The following is a 15,537-nucleotide window of genomic DNA, read 5'->3' as shown; positions in this document are numbered from 1 at the left end:
CTTACAATTCTAGAATTGTACACATGAAAAACAGACATAGTGCATTTGAAATATGTCTCTAAGTGGTTCATGGTGAAATTAGGGTTTTGTTATTGATTTAATATTACTTGTACATTGTACAAATACGAGTATGTATATAAATACTTGTACATGTACACTGTACTTGTATATAAATACATACTCATGTGTACATGTACACTATACTTGTACTTGTATATATATATATATACATACTCATGTGTACACCATTATTGTATTTATATGGACTGGTTTCCTCTAATGAAAGACATTCATTCTTTCTCTCATCTTTTTTCTATCATGGTATCAGACGCCCGGCGATCTCGCCCGAATTTTGTTCAGTTCGATCTATGACGATGATGTCGTTTGTTTGGTTCTTCTTTTCCAGAAATCTGTAAGCCCTCTGATGAGCCATATTCGATCTACGACCACCTTTGTCCACACACACCTTTCTGGCCTGATGAGATTTGCAAACTCATATTGACTATCATTTATGTTGTTTACCTTCTTTCAAAAAAAAAAAAAGGTCCAGCATTGGTCCGCCAATAGATGATGAGATCCTTGCATGCCAACGACAAGATCCTCTCTTTGTTGAGCTTCCGAAGGGCTCTCAGCCAATACAGCCCGCCGACGCAGCCGCCAACCTCTCCACAGACTCGCCACCAGCCACTAGCCACCACCGGTCCTTGCTCATAACCAATCGCCGCTACTAGCCGACGCAGCCAAAAAGTTTTTTTTCTTTTAATTCCCTGACCAAGAGACAGGCATACATGTACGAAATTCCATCCTATTTTTTCAGCATCCCATTTCCCAAAACCACTTCCCAAAATTCGTCTTTCCCCTTATTAGTTTCCTAGCTCCTTTATTCCCATTTTTTCCAGCATTCCACTTCCCAAAACCGATTCCCAAAATTTTTCTTTTCCCCTTGTTAGTTTCCTAGCTCCCTTATCCCTTGTAACAGTCCTCATCATTATTAAAAAAAAAATTTCCAAGTCTCTAGATTTGTTTTTCCCTGTCATTTATTTTATTCCCACCATTATTAAAAAAAAAAATTGTATCATCTTCCTCTTCTCTCAAATTAAATGGTTCCAATTACAGAGAATGGTTTACTACCGTTCACATTTTTTACTTGGTATGGATCTACTTGGCCATGTCGACAGAACCTGTCCTTATCCGTCCACCCCCGATACATCATGGACATCTGCTGATCACAGTATCATGACCCTTATCTGTCAATCTTGTGAGATTGATATTTGGATAGAAATTGGACATCTTACCACTACTCATGCAATGTGGGAACAGTTAGGTCGTATGTTTGAGCATTCCAGCTCTACTCATTAGTATGCCATTTTGCAGGACCTTACTTAAGTACAGCAACGTGAGCGTTCCGTTAGGGAGTATGCTAGTGATTTTCGGTCCCTATGGCGTTAGATTGATTCTTTGGAGGAGTCTACTTGCTTGACATGCAAATGTTGCAAAACTCACACTCAGTCTTGCCAAACATGGCGCACCTTCGAATTCCTGATGCATCTTTGTCCAAATTTTGATGTTGTTCATAGCTAACTGCTCAATCGAGACCCTCTTCCATCATTTGACGATGTCATTCATGGTGTTATTGCTGAAGAAACTCATCTCAGCACATTATCTCCATGACTTGTCCCTACAGATACAGTTCTCGTTATAACCTCTCCATGCTCCTCTAGGGAATCCTCTGACCCTTCTATGCCACTAGCTCCTGCTTTATCGACCTCTTCTAGGTCTTCTGCCATCTATCATTATTGCAAGCGTCCTGATCATATGAAGAGTCAGTTTTTTAAGCTTCAATAATGACAGCAACAGCAGTCATCACAGTCTCACCCTCCGTATTAATCTCCTACTTCTTCCCCTCACGCTACCTTTATCTCAGCTTTAACTTCTTCTTCCTTTGTTGATCTTCTCTCTCAGGTTGCTCAGCTTACTAAATAGATTCATGCTATGCAGCGCGCTCTGCCCTCCAGCGTTTTCTTTGCTATGTTTGTTGCCTCTGGTATGTCTTCCTCCTCCTGGATTTTAGATTTTGGTGCCACTCATCATATGACTGCAGATACATCTAGTCTAGTCTCTATTTCTATGCCTCACACTTTTACAGTATTCGCACTGCTGGTGGGAGTATTCATCTAATCACGTAGTATGGTCATCTTTAATCCATTTCATTTGACATTCATGATGTCCACCATGTCCCTGGCTTAGCTCTCAACCTTCTCTCTGTTAGTCAGCTCACTAATCATAGTCTCACAGTTACCTTTTCTTCTTCTACTTATACTATACGGGACCATCTTACAAGCTAGAGGATTGGGATCGGGCGTAGAGTTGGCGGCTTCTATTACTTAGACTCTTTTCATCTTCCCGCTCTTCCATCTTCTGACATTGTCGCTTTTGTGTGTTCTCTTGATCATTGGTACAGTCACATCGATAACTTGTCTAGTTCTCGCCTACAACTCTTAACATTTTCAGGTAGTCTTGATTATGTTTATTCCCTTCCTTCCCATCCATGTATGAGTTTTAAACTCGCTAAACACACTGCTCGCCCTTTCTCTTCATGTGAATCTATTTCAGAATCTACTTTTGATTTTGTTCACGCTGATGTTTAAGGCCCTGCCCCCCTCTTATCTCTTGGTGGTTTCTTCTATTACATATATTTCGTTGATGATTTCTCGTGCTATACTTGGCTTTATTTAATACGTTCACGATCTGAGGGTTTTGCCATTTACTCTCAATTTGCGCAAATGGTATATACTTAGTTTGGTAAAAGCATTAAGATCTTTCACTCTGATGGGGCATGCGAGTATCTCTCTACATCTTTCTGAACATTACTCTCTACTCACTGCACTATTCATCAGCAATCTTATCCTTATACACCTACTCGGAACGATGTTGCTGAGCGCAAATATCGTCATATCCTAGATACTGCACGTGTATTTCTTTTTACCTCTTGCGTCCCTCAATCCTTCTGGGCTGAGGCCATTCTTACCTCCGTCTATCTCATTAATTGCACTCCTAGTTACATTCTCTCTGGCATCACACCTTATGAATGTCTTTATTCACTTCCTCTTCTTATGGTCATCTGCGCACTTTCGGTTGCACCTGTTTTTTTTTTCTGTTGCCTATCTTTGAACGAAACAAACTCTCTCCCTGTTCTGCTATGTACATTTTTGTCTAAAATAGCTCTGACATAAGGGTTATAGCTGCTATGATCCTCGTTCTCGCCGTCTTGGTATTTCCCGTCATGTCACTTCTCTTGAAGATACTCCTTACTTCTCTTCATCCATCCCAAATCTTTCCTTTCTTTAGTCTTCCACTAGAGCATCCTCTTCTCTCTCTCCTCAGTTGTTTTTCTGAGTTCTACTACCACTACCACTTCTGTGCCCTCTCCTGACGACTCCACAGACATTTCCTCTGCTCCTCTTTCCCTTTTCTCTGGGTGCATTGATGGATCTGGTGATTCTCCTCGACCCACCCTCTCCTGAAGATGCTCATGCTGTCTTTCATCGTTACCCTGATCGCATTCACCTTTCTTCTACTCAATACGCACTTTCTCTCTCCTCTACTTACTATCCTGATTTTCAGGCCTTTCTTGCTGCTATTCACTCTCATTTCGAGCGGCAGTCGTATCATAAGGCAATGAAATATCCCCAGTGGCAACATGCTATGCTAGAGAAACTTGATGCTCTTCAGCGCATGCATACATGGGATCTTGTTCTATTTCCGTCTGGTGTTACTCTAATCAATTGTCTGTGGGTCTATCGAGTCAAGACTATAGCTGATGGTCGTATTGAGCGTCATAAAGCTGGTCTTGTTGCTCTTGATTTTACTCAGGAGTATGACATTGATTATGAGGAGACATTTGCTCCTGTATCCAAGTTGACTACTGTTCAACTTTTTTCCGCTATTACTACTGCTCATCACTGGCCACTTCATCAGTTAGATGTGACCAATGCCTTCTTACATGGAGATCTTTCTGAGGATGTTTATATGACTCCTTCTGATTTCTCTCATTCGTCTCAACATGTTTGTCATCTTCCTAGAGTTATCTATGGACTCAAATAGGCTCCTCGTGGTTGCTTTGAGTGGTTTCACAGCGTGATTCTTACTCTTGGTTTTACCAAGAGCTCTCATGACTATGCTCTCTTCACTCAGTAGACTTCTCAAGGCCTCACTATTTTTTTTCTTTATGTTTACGATATGGTTATCACTGGTGATGATGTTGATAATATTCTTTCTTTGAAACAACGGTTACACACCGAGTTTCAGATAAAAGATCTTGGCCCTCTTTATTACTTTCTGGGTGTTGAGGTTGCTTATTCTCATCGAGGTTACTTGGTGACTTAAGAGAAATACATTTCTAACATTTTTCGAGGAGCTGATATCACTAATCTCTAGCACTGCCTCTACTTCTATTGAGTTGTATCATCAAATTTGGTCTTCTGATGGTGAGTTTCTATCTGATCCCACTCGCTATCGTGCACTTGTTGGTACTCTCGTCTATCTGACCATCACTCAGCTTGATATTGCATATGCTATTCATGTTCTTAGTCAGTTTGTGAGTGTTCCTTGCTCTACACATTATGCTACCCTCTTATGAGTTCTTCGTTATCTTCATGGCACTATATTTTGCTTTTTACTTTTCTCTGCCACATCTTCTCTTAAGTTGCACGCTTATTGTGATGCTGATTGGGCAGGTAATGCTTTTGATCGACGATCTACTACTGGTTTCTGCATTTTCCTTGGATATTCTCTTTATCTCTTGGAAAAGCAAGAAATAATCTACTTTTGCTTTTTCCACTGCTGAGGCTGAGTATGGTGCTTTGTCCTCCACTGCCAAGGAGGTTCTTTGGTTGCATCAGATTTTGTTGCACTTTAGTGTCTCTATCTTTTCCCCTACTCTTATATATTGTTATAACTAGGGGTGGCAATAATCTGTCCAGACCCGCCGGCCCGGTTTTGTCCGGCCCGGAATAAAAAGGGTTTGGACATAAGGTTTGCAAATGCGGACCGGGTCCGGACATGGCTTGGTTGTCCGGATTTAAATCCGGGCCGGGTTCGGACATAGAAATTCGGACAACCGGGCCCTTTTAACCCCTAAAACTTTAAAAGCCCACAACTTTAGGCCCATTTGTTTTAAGCCCATTCTTCTAAAAACTTTAAACATCTATTGTTTTTTCTATTAAGACTTAGATTTTTCTATAATTTGAGTTGAGTTTTGGATTATTAATGTTTTTTTACATTTAATGTGAATTAAATTATTTTTGTATAATTTAATATTTGAGCGAACTTAAAAATAACTTATAGAATTCGGAAAAATTTGGACATCCGGACAACCCGGTTTTAAAATAAACCGGGTTTGGACATACCAAGTTTGTCCGGATTTAAAACCGGGCCGGGTCCGGACACAAGTTTTTCTATTTATATTAGTAGTTGTCCGGACCCGGTTTTGTCCGGACCCGAATTTTTGCCACCCCTAGTTATAACCAGAGTGCTATCAAAATCGCTGTCAGTCCTGTATTCCATGAGCGTACGAAGCATCTTGAGGTCACTCTTCACTTCATTTGTGATCATTACCTTGCTGGTAGTATTCTTTTTCCTTATGTCGCCTCTACACAACAGATTGCTGATCTTTTCACTAAGGCTCATACTGTTTCTCGGTTTCAGTTTCTAATTGACAAACTCTCGGTTCATGACCCCCCGTGAGTTTGAGGGCCATGTTAAAGTAAAAGTAATAATTATACATGTGCATTGTACTTATACATATATATATACATACTCATGTGTACACCATTATTGTATTTATATGGGTTGGTTTCCTCTAATAAAAGGCATTAATTTTTTTCTCTCATCTTTTATATATTACTACATATACTATCCACATATAAAAAATAACCAATTTAACAAAAAAAACTTTCTCAGTATGCAAATGACTTAACCAAATAATTATTAGTTAACTCACTTAAACATGGTACAAGAAAGTCTAAAAATTCTAAAATTATGTAATCAACATGACTATGGAGGAGAAGTACCAATTATAACTAAAAATCCCAAAATTAAATAAAGAATTTACAACTACAACTTATAATTTTAAACAACTAAAATTGAAATACAAACCTAATACTAAACATGAACCAAAACATAAAATTATAGAATTGTGAACATGAAGACAAACATATTTCATTGGAAATATGGTTGTAATTGTTCCATGTAACAAATAGGGTTTGGTGTACTGATTTAATTATTAAAATAGACTATCTAATTAACAAAAGCATACAGAAATATACTCACATATATAATTCAACTAGCCAAACAAGCAGAGATGGTACTCAAAATTTTAAATTTAAATACATATAGTACTCAACATGCTTAGGGAGAAAAAGCATCATCTAGAGCTTAAAATTCTAAAATTGCAAACATGAAATACAAACATAGTTCATTTGAAATACAACACTAATTTGTATATAAAAGGTACCCAATTGCATAGAAGAACAAGATCACAATTTTTTTTTTTTGGTTTTTTTGTCATGCTCCATTAATTTAATACCATTCCATATGTGTATGGTAGTAAAATGTAGCACATAAAGCATTGTGGAATTGATATTTGTTCAATTATACATTTAACATAATTTGTATTTGTAACATTGGAATTGGTATTTTTTTTCCCATACCCACTTTTATTTGTTCAATTATACCTTTAATATCTAATATTCCTTCTAATATGTCTTTGCCGTTGTGTTATCCTTATCCCATCCTCAACCTGCATTCTCATGTTACTGATATAATCATGTAGAGTTTTATGCAAGTTGTCAAATCTGGACTGGCCCGGCCGGTTCGACCGGAAAAACAGGGAACCGGGCATGAGGCCAGTCTTGTCATGCTCCTTGACTCGGACTATTAATAACCCGGCTAAGAACCGGATGAACCGGTTAAAAACCGGCAACTCGGTTTATTTAACCCGACCGGATGACCCGGATATGAAGCGGGGAACAAAGGAAGAAAGAGAGTGGTGGAGAACTGCCGGCCGGAGGAGGATGAAAGGGTGAGAGAGCGGGTCGAAGACTCATAGGAGGAAGAAGGAAAGAGATAATAAGGAGAGAGAAGCGGCCGGTGGAAGAAGATGAAAGTGAAAGAGAGGAAGAAGACGAAGCACCGAAGGGGAGAAAGAGGGGAAAGTCTCAGGACTCACAGACCTATGAGTCCCGAGACCTTTATGACTTTTTTATTTTAATTTTTCATTTTTTAATATTTTATATTTTAAAAAAATATAAAAAAATATAAAATTAAAATTTTAAGTATCAAATTTAATTAATTTTGTTTTTTAAATATTAAAAATAGAGATTATATTAATATTTTTATAAAAATCTATTATTATAATATATTTTTAAATGTTTTATTAGTGACCCCGGTTCAACCCCGGTTTGACCAGATCGGACCCATTGACCCCTGACCCCTTAGGTTGGCCCGGTCAATGCCCGGGCCAAATCTGACAACCTTGGTTTTATGTTTCACATTATTGTAAATAGATTTGTAAATCTTCTAAATGCCAACTCCCTTATACTAGTATTGCATGAGAAAATTGATTCTCTGTTTTTGCATTACTTGAGTAGTGGCAATATTCTAAAACTACCTACAGCCATTAAATCATTATATGTATTGTTCCTAGCTTATGGAATTAGTAAACCTAGAGATTGAGTATATCAAGAAGAATTTGATAAATGAGATATGTATATTCTAACTACATTATAGAATAAGCACCATTGCTCGTGTATTATTTGGCCAACACTTTAGACGTCCCAATTTTTATTTAAAAATTAAAATAAATTGTTACAAACCCTAACATTGATTCACAATTCAAACTTTAGACCTATAAAAGAATCATCTTAAGGTAAATTGGTTGACCAAGATCTAGCAGTCTTATTGTCATACCTTGACCCTAGCTGACGCAGCGGGATAAGGTTGAAGACTTGTTTAGTCTGAGAATTCCCAAATTAACAACAAAGTAAAAAAATCCAAATCCTGTTTAGTTTAAAAATACCCAGGGATTTAGAGAAAAACAAAGAACAACTAGAATTTTATTTCATTCAAAACTGATTTTCATAGCCAGAAGGCTTACAATTAAATAGACCAATAAGAAAAACCCTAAAAACATAAAAAAAAAAAAAAAGGAAACAAATTCAAAATTTGTCAAAAATGGAAAATTCCCAATTGACATTATAGAAATAAAAATCATAACTAAACAAATTAGAGATTCATAGCCTAAGATATGGCTAGACGAAATTTTTCTATAAACTGCAAAATTGATGTTTTCGAGGGCCAGATGATGGAATTTGGCCGAAAACCAATGTGACTCACGAGCTCTAGTGACTTGTGTTTGTTGACCCGTTTTCCATCTAATGGGGTCCTCTTATCACTAAAATTAGCCGTTCAAGGAAATTACCAAAATGACCTAACCTAGGTCATCGCATCCCACTTGTCCATGTAGGCGCATGCTAGTTCATCAATCCGACCCGCATCACTAGCCAAGCATCCGGTCATCACCATGACAACAAGGAGAGAGCTATACTTCACCCCACATCCTAGTCACCGTAAGGCTCAACATAAACCTCATATCACAATCTCACCAAGAAGAAGAACACAAACTAAACAATAAAAGTACAATAGGGTTCCCCTACATTGGGGACATAAAATACAGGAAACATTAACAAAATATAAGTCATGGTTTAAACTACACTAAGAATACATAGAGCACGAATGCAACAACAAAATTTAGTAATAAGGTATAGTGGATCCATACAGTCTATATGCAAAAAAGATAAACCAACCTAGACACGAGAGGGGACACAAGTCACTGTATAAACTGCCCAGCACAACCAAGTCCAGTGTCGCAATCTAAGAGAAGTTGAAAGTGAGAAAGTGGTGAGTAATAGGTGTTACCCTGCGAGTGGTGACAACGTAGACAAAACAAAGTAATAAAACATCTCAACAAAAGTAATCATCATACTAATAATAACATTAAAGAATTTTCCAAGAATCCAACAATTCAACAATTTAAACATGCGTTATCAGTAACACATGCAAATAAAATTTCAACACATTAATCACGAATCAAAATCATATACTAGCCACAAATCATTCCTGACATAATCGTGGTCGCAACCAAATACGAGACGACCAAGGTGTTTTAAAATTTACAAGAAGATTTTTAGAACATTACCTCCCTTGGCGTTGGCCACTGAGATTCTCGTGTGGTGGCTCCAGATTTCTCATACAATTGAAGGTATTACCCTTCCTAAACTCTATCAATGGCTCTATGCATCTCTCGACTAGGGATAAAATTATAAACATAGGGTTGGTCACGCTGCCTCTCATTGGATCCAACCATGGGACCCACATTGCAGTGTCAGATCGAAGTCCAAGGTCGGGTTGTGGCCCATAGTCACCATCAAAGTCAGTAAATATAAGCATTTCCAATTTACAACTCAAGAAATCCATCATTCACATTTTTTTACTAAAAGATCGTACATTTAAAATTAATGCTATAAATCACCATACAATGGCTAAATAAACAAATACATATTAAACTATATTGACTTGGAGTGTAAATACATAGGCATACGAGCATCTCTCTTTCAAAATAAACACATATAAGTATTCTATGTTTTAGTAAGATGCAACCATAGATTTCAAGTACTCAAGTATATTCAAACCATTCTAAAAAATTCATCTTTGGTAAAGAAAATAAAATATGATTTGGTATAAGAATAGTATACTACTCCTACTAAGACTATGCAACCACAAATCAACCACTCACAGAACAGGTTGTCTCGTCTCAAGATGCGCTCACTTTTCAGTGGTTTTCTTCCCCATAGAACATGTTTCTCCACCTAGGCACAAGCATGGATTCCAAGAAGCAATGAATACAACAATAAAATCTAAAATGCATGAATGCGCAAGGTTTACATGTCGTACATGCAATAATAGGGTTATGGGGCAGAACGACACCATTTTGGACTCAAAAGGCCCTAAACTTGAGTAAAACTAATTCTAGTGAAGTTAAAAAATGAAGAGCTTCATTTTGGACCAAATAAGTAAAATAAATGAGAGTAGAATGTTGGTGCTACAACAACCTCAAAATTGTTACTGTAACTTCAAAATTGTTACAATAATTCCGGGCTTGACAATAAAGGTTTTCTCAAATTTACAATACCAATCACAAAAAATTTTATACAGGAATCAAAAATCAAAGATAACCAGTAGAACAAGTGCTCCATTTTAAGTCCAAATTACTCATAAATCCTAGGATATTTAAAGGTTTTAACCCTAGGTTTTCAAATGAGAAAAATAACGAAATAAAACGAGTATATGAAATAAAAACTATGTTAAGACCTCCTACCATACTTGACAGCAAGTGAAAGAGGGTTTTTGGGTAGTGATTCATCAAGGTCGATGGTCGGAAAAATTGAGGAAGAAGGCTCACGGCTAAGGAAGAAGAAGAAAGAAAGAAAAGAAAGGAAGAGAAAGCGAAGTGGAAGGCAGGGTTTTTTTTTTCAAAAAAAAGAAATGGCTGAGTCGCCCTCTATTAAAAGAAAGAATAAAGAGGGGGTCCAAATGACTGAGTTACCCTAGGTTTTGGCTAAATTTCTCACAAAAAGCCATTTTGCGAACATGCAAAAATGCAACTAATATTAAATGACTATTTTACCCCTAATGCATCTACAAAAGTCTAACGAGGCCGAAGTCCAAATCAAGATAGAGAACAACACTTATCACCCAATCCACTTCCATAGTGCAATGAAGATGTTAATTTCTTTTGTTTTTTTTGTAGGTGATTGTACCATGATCTCCAGATGTCAACTACTCCTAAGGTCACGGTGTTATAGGTGGTCTTGGATGATAGGGAGATGGGTGGGAAGCAGACTGGTATATCCTATGTGCATAAATTCTGCCTACTGTGTATAAGTTGGAGAGCGGGTGCCTTGATCGATGACGTGGACTTTGGCCATCCACGCAAGCATTCTAACATCCACATCACCAAATTTCACAGAAAATCTCCAATTACCCCACCGATGAAATGAAATCAAAGTTTAATATTCATTTTGATATAAATTGAAAATTAGTATTTAAATTGTAATAAAAAAAAAGTTTAGTAACTACTCAAAAAAAAAATTTTACTCCCCAAAATTTTCATTGTGTGTAAGTAAACCCTTTTTCCCCCATTTTTAAGTGTGAAAGAGCTCTTCCAATGGTATGTCGTTTACTATCAACTTCTGATGTTTAATGCTTTTTTTTTTCTTCTTAATGCCTTCAGACTTCTATGTAATGTACTTACATTTAACCTTTGAATTCTTGGGTTGTTTGGTTGGGGAGTAGGCGTTAATTTACAGTCAAACTTTTTGGGATGATTTATATATATTTATATATATGTAATTGTTAAAATAAATATATTTAATAATTAATTTTAAAAATTATTTATATTAATAAATATTTATTATTAATTAAATAAATAAAATTTAATTTTAAAAAATATTCAGTTTTTACTAGTATTATAAAGTCACATTTTTGTAAATTAAAATAAAAATTTTCTCCCCAAACCACTATGTAAAAAACATTCCTTTATATTATTATCTTTCAACTGAACATTCTTTCACAATAACTTTAAATTTATCATGCAAATGGAATTTTAATTTAATTCTCAACTCTTGTACCACTCAAAATTTATTATGTGTGCATGCTTTTCATTTAAATATATAACTCTTTTTGTACCTCAAAATTTATCATACAAGCAGGTCTTTCATTCATACAAAAACATTATATCAATAATCTTAAATCAAAATAAATATTTCAAATTTTTAAAAGAAAAAGCTTTTATTCCTTATTACCATCAATTTCATCAAATACAAAATACTTTCTAGACCTTCCTAGTCTTTCATCAGACAAGGACAACTTCCAACTTACCACAAATACTACATATCCCAATCTAAAATATTGGGATGAAAAACCCCCGGGTATCCCAACATATCTATTCAACAAAAACAAAATAATAATAATAATAATAATAATAATAATAATAATAATAATAATAATAATAATAATAATAATAAACGTTAGACAGTTATCATGTGTTATTAATTCTACATATTCACATGACACTATCCAATCTAATTTGGTACAATGAATGCAGTAAATCAAGTGGCTTTGACAAGAGGAGAACGAGGAGATAAAATACCCCTGGGAGTAAAAACCATCTCATCAAACCTCTTTGGCAAACTCAACATCCTCTCAAACTTCTTCTTCTTCTTCTCCTTCTCCTTCTCCTTCTTCTTCTTCTCTTCTTCTTCACCAAGCCTAAAAACAAACCTCCTTATCCTTCCAAGTGCTTCCTCCATTGTCTCACTATCCATGTTTGCAAAACAAACCCTAAACCACCCTGGCTCAGTACAATGAAAAGAAGACCCCGGTGACACATTTAGTTTCACTTCATCAATGATAATCCTCCACAACTTGTTCTCACCTTCCACACTTATACTTTCCAAAAGCCGGCGTAAATCCATCCAACAGAACAGTCCTGCATTGCTTGACAAACACTTTATGCCGACATCGGCCAAGCCCGACGTAAACTTCTCATGCCTATCATGCAATCTCTTCGAGTTTTCTATCATTAGTTTGCTAGTGAAGTTGTTGTCTGCCAGCATCGGTGCAAGCAAATGCTGAGTTTGTGTCGAAACAAGGCCGAAGCTTGACATTCTTCGACCGCATTTCACTACGTTATCATTGTACGAGTAAACTATACCAACTCGAAATCCCGGCATTCCTAAATCTTTCGAAAGACTACATGCGATATGAAGCAAATTTGGATCGTACTTTGTTTTCGATGTATCTTCTTCTAGCACTTGAGCTACACTTGTGAATTCTGCTCCTTGACCGAATACGGTCCCAGCGAAGATTTCGTCGCAAACAAGATGTATTTTCTTCTCGTTTGTCCATTGAAGAAGTTCCTCCAACGTGTTTTTGTCCATCATTGTTCCAAGAGGATTGGAAGGATTTGTTATGAGCAAACCTTTCACTCTTGTGTTTGATTTTTCGGCTTTTTTGTATTCGGCTTCTAATGCTTCTCTTGTTATTCGGAAATTGTTTGAGCTTTTGCAATGCACCGGAATAAGTTTCACTCCTGTTCTCCAACAAAAGTCCCTTGCAAATCTGTGGGAAGAAAAAATGCATCCATAATTGTTAGTATACATTCTAATCTCTCATCAAGTGCTAAATACAAGAAAAATATCAATATTTAATATATATATATATATATTATATTGTACTAGATGTAGATTTGTTTATTTTAAATTTTTTATAACTATTATCATGCATAATTATCGATAAAACTCGTATTTAATTTTTGATAAATGCTAACAAGTTGCATGTCAACAAAGAGTGCACACACTACGGGTGGTGATTCAACCTTTGGTCCCCACTCACATGTAAGAGAACTGCTGGCATTTATTTATTTTTCTATCAAACTCAACTCAGAACTTCTATTTATCAAATCAAATGTAAAATGCTCATGAAATATTTTATTTTTTATTTTATACAATAAATTTTAAAACTTCTTTTTTTTTCATTTATAAATTAAGTAAACCCAACTATAATATATATATATATAAAAAAAAAAGAGACGTCATCTACTATAAAGACAGGCCAGAGGGTTAGGTTTAATGAGAAAAGACATTGGAATGTGATCTAACAGCCGTGGGATGTCCTCACAGAAAATGAAACTTCATGTATATATCTATATATACATAATTGATGTAACATGGTAGAATAGGATAGGAGACTAGAGTGAGTAGAAGAAGTACTTACGCTGGATAGAAAGGGGTGGGGATGAGAAAAGCATCACCAGGGTCAGCAAGACAAAAGGCTATGATTTCTTGAGCACCAGTGGCCCCACCGCTCATCACAATTCTCTCCGGTTTGACTTTGACTCTTCCCCCTCTGACTTTTTCCATATATTGTGCAACAGCCTGCCAATTTCCATTATCATCATTAATCAACACCATTCTTCTTTAGTCCATCTCTATCTCTTTCTAAGGTCTATTTTAATATATATATATATATTTCATTTCAAGTCTTCTTCAATCCCTGTTTCTTTAAATTTTTTTTTTTCTATGAGTCACCACTTTGAATGAAAGATCCATTTTTCCCTTTCATTTTCACACCACCCACTTCTTACTTTTTATATAGTTTCTTATTAAATTAATACTAGTATCATTAAGACATTGAGATGCAAAGGTCATTAGTCTTTAATGTGTTCCTCTCTCTCTCTCTCTCTCTCTCTCTCTCTCTCTCGCTAAATATATAACCTTAATTTTATGATTTAAAAGTATAAATATATATATAAATACATGTGTATATAGATAAATAAAGTGAGTGGTTTATCTTATTTAATATTAGTGGTTTATCCACTTTTTCAAAAAAAAAAAATAATAAATAAATAAAATGAGTTGATGAATTACTTTGGTGAAGGAAGGGAGGCCATGATAGTCTTGAAAAATGGCAACATCCTTGAACTGAGAAGCACCTTCTTTTGTGCAAATGGAAGCAGTGGGATGTTCCTTAATCCATTCCACCATTAAATCATGACAAAGCTGAAATATATTAAAAGAAAAAAAAATCTTAATTAGCATTCTAAAGCCTAAACAAATCACTACCAAATATGTCTATATATATATATATATATATGAAATATAGACAAGTCACGTTATGATATGCGCAATAATCAGGAAGTTAATTTTTTAGCACATCTGCGCGTTCACGAAAAGAGTTGTGAACTGAGGTTCAAAGCGAAAAGAGTCAACAAATATTTCGATATATATATATATATATAATGAGTAATTACCTGGTTTTCAGCAAGACCCATTTGTATAACACCATTAGGGTTATCAACAGGGTGGTATGGATCACTATCATAAGCTTTCCATCCATCAAAGTATGAAGAGTTCTCTCCATGTCCATCATTTGTAGCAATCCTTGAAAGCAGTCCCATTTCCATTGAAGAAGTACACAAAACTAAAGTATCTCTCTTTATGATGTTAATGTATATTAACAAGAGAGAAGTGAGAAGTAGTTAGGGTAGGGTTTGAAGGATGAATGAATGGTGGTGGTGGTGGGTTTTATAAGCCAAAAAGTAGAAGAACCAAGAAGAAGGTTTGAATGTTCAAATGAGATTAGACACGTGAGATTTCAATTCAAAGTGTTGTTTTAGAGTTTGTTTTGCTGGTTATTTTGGTGTTAATTGAGAGAAAAGGAGAGGTGAAGACAAGTTGAACTTAAAATGAGAATTTGTTTCTTTGAATGAGAGGGTTGCTGGGAAGGTTCAGTGGAGACCATTTGGACAGGATGGCTGCGTTGGCACTGACGATTAAAAACATGACCTTTTTTTTTTCTTCCTTTCTTTTTCCAATTAAACCCTCCTTGTTCTTTTTAATTTTTACACGTCCTTTTATA

At 35.8% G+C, this 15,537-nt stretch overlaps 1 protein-coding gene across 1 annotated transcript; it reads right to left on the bottom strand.

The window, feature by feature from the left end:
* Positions 1-12,157: 12,157 nt before the first annotated feature.
* LOC120275380 (1-aminocyclopropane-1-carboxylate synthase-like) lies at positions 12,158-15,160 on the bottom strand. Its single transcript, XM_039281930.1, has 4 exons — positions 14,930-15,160; positions 14,547-14,678; positions 13,894-14,054; positions 12,158-13,239 (listed from the first exon to the last, which is right to left on the bottom strand). The coding sequence occupies exons 1-4, from the start codon at positions 15,080-15,082 to the stop codon at positions 12,228-12,230; spliced, it is 1,458 nt and encodes a 485-aa protein (XP_039137864.1). The 5' UTR covers positions 15,083-15,160; the 3' UTR covers positions 12,158-12,227.
* Positions 15,161-15,537: the final 377 nt, after the last annotated feature.

This window comes from Dioscorea cayenensis, chromosome 14, assembly GCF_009730915.1.
Source record: "Dioscorea cayenensis subsp. rotundata cultivar TDr96_F1 chromosome 14, TDr96_F1_v2_PseudoChromosome.rev07_lg8_w22 25.fasta, whole genome shotgun sequence".
Classification (NCBI taxonomy): domain Eukaryota; kingdom Viridiplantae; phylum Streptophyta; class Magnoliopsida; order Dioscoreales; family Dioscoreaceae; genus Dioscorea; species Dioscorea cayenensis.
Note: the sequence above shows the minus strand (reverse complement) of the source record. Positions and strands in the feature narration are given on the sequence as shown.

What these genes read in the sequence shown, in the direction of transcription:
- LOC120275380 (XM_039281930.1), bottom strand. Translation starts at nt 15,082, where the DNA reads ATGGAAATGGGACTGCTTTCAAGGATTGCTACAAATGATGGACATGGA. An exon ending in TGGGTCTTGCTGAAAACCAG is followed by an intron (nt 14,679 to 14,929) that starts GTAATTACTCAT and finishes AATATATTTCAG; the next exon opens with CTTTGTCATGATTTAATGGT. An exon ending in CCCACCCCTTTCTATCCAGC is followed by an intron (nt 13,240 to 13,893) that starts GTAAGTACTTCT and finishes TTCTTCCCACAG; the next exon opens with ATTTGCAAGGGACTTTTGTT.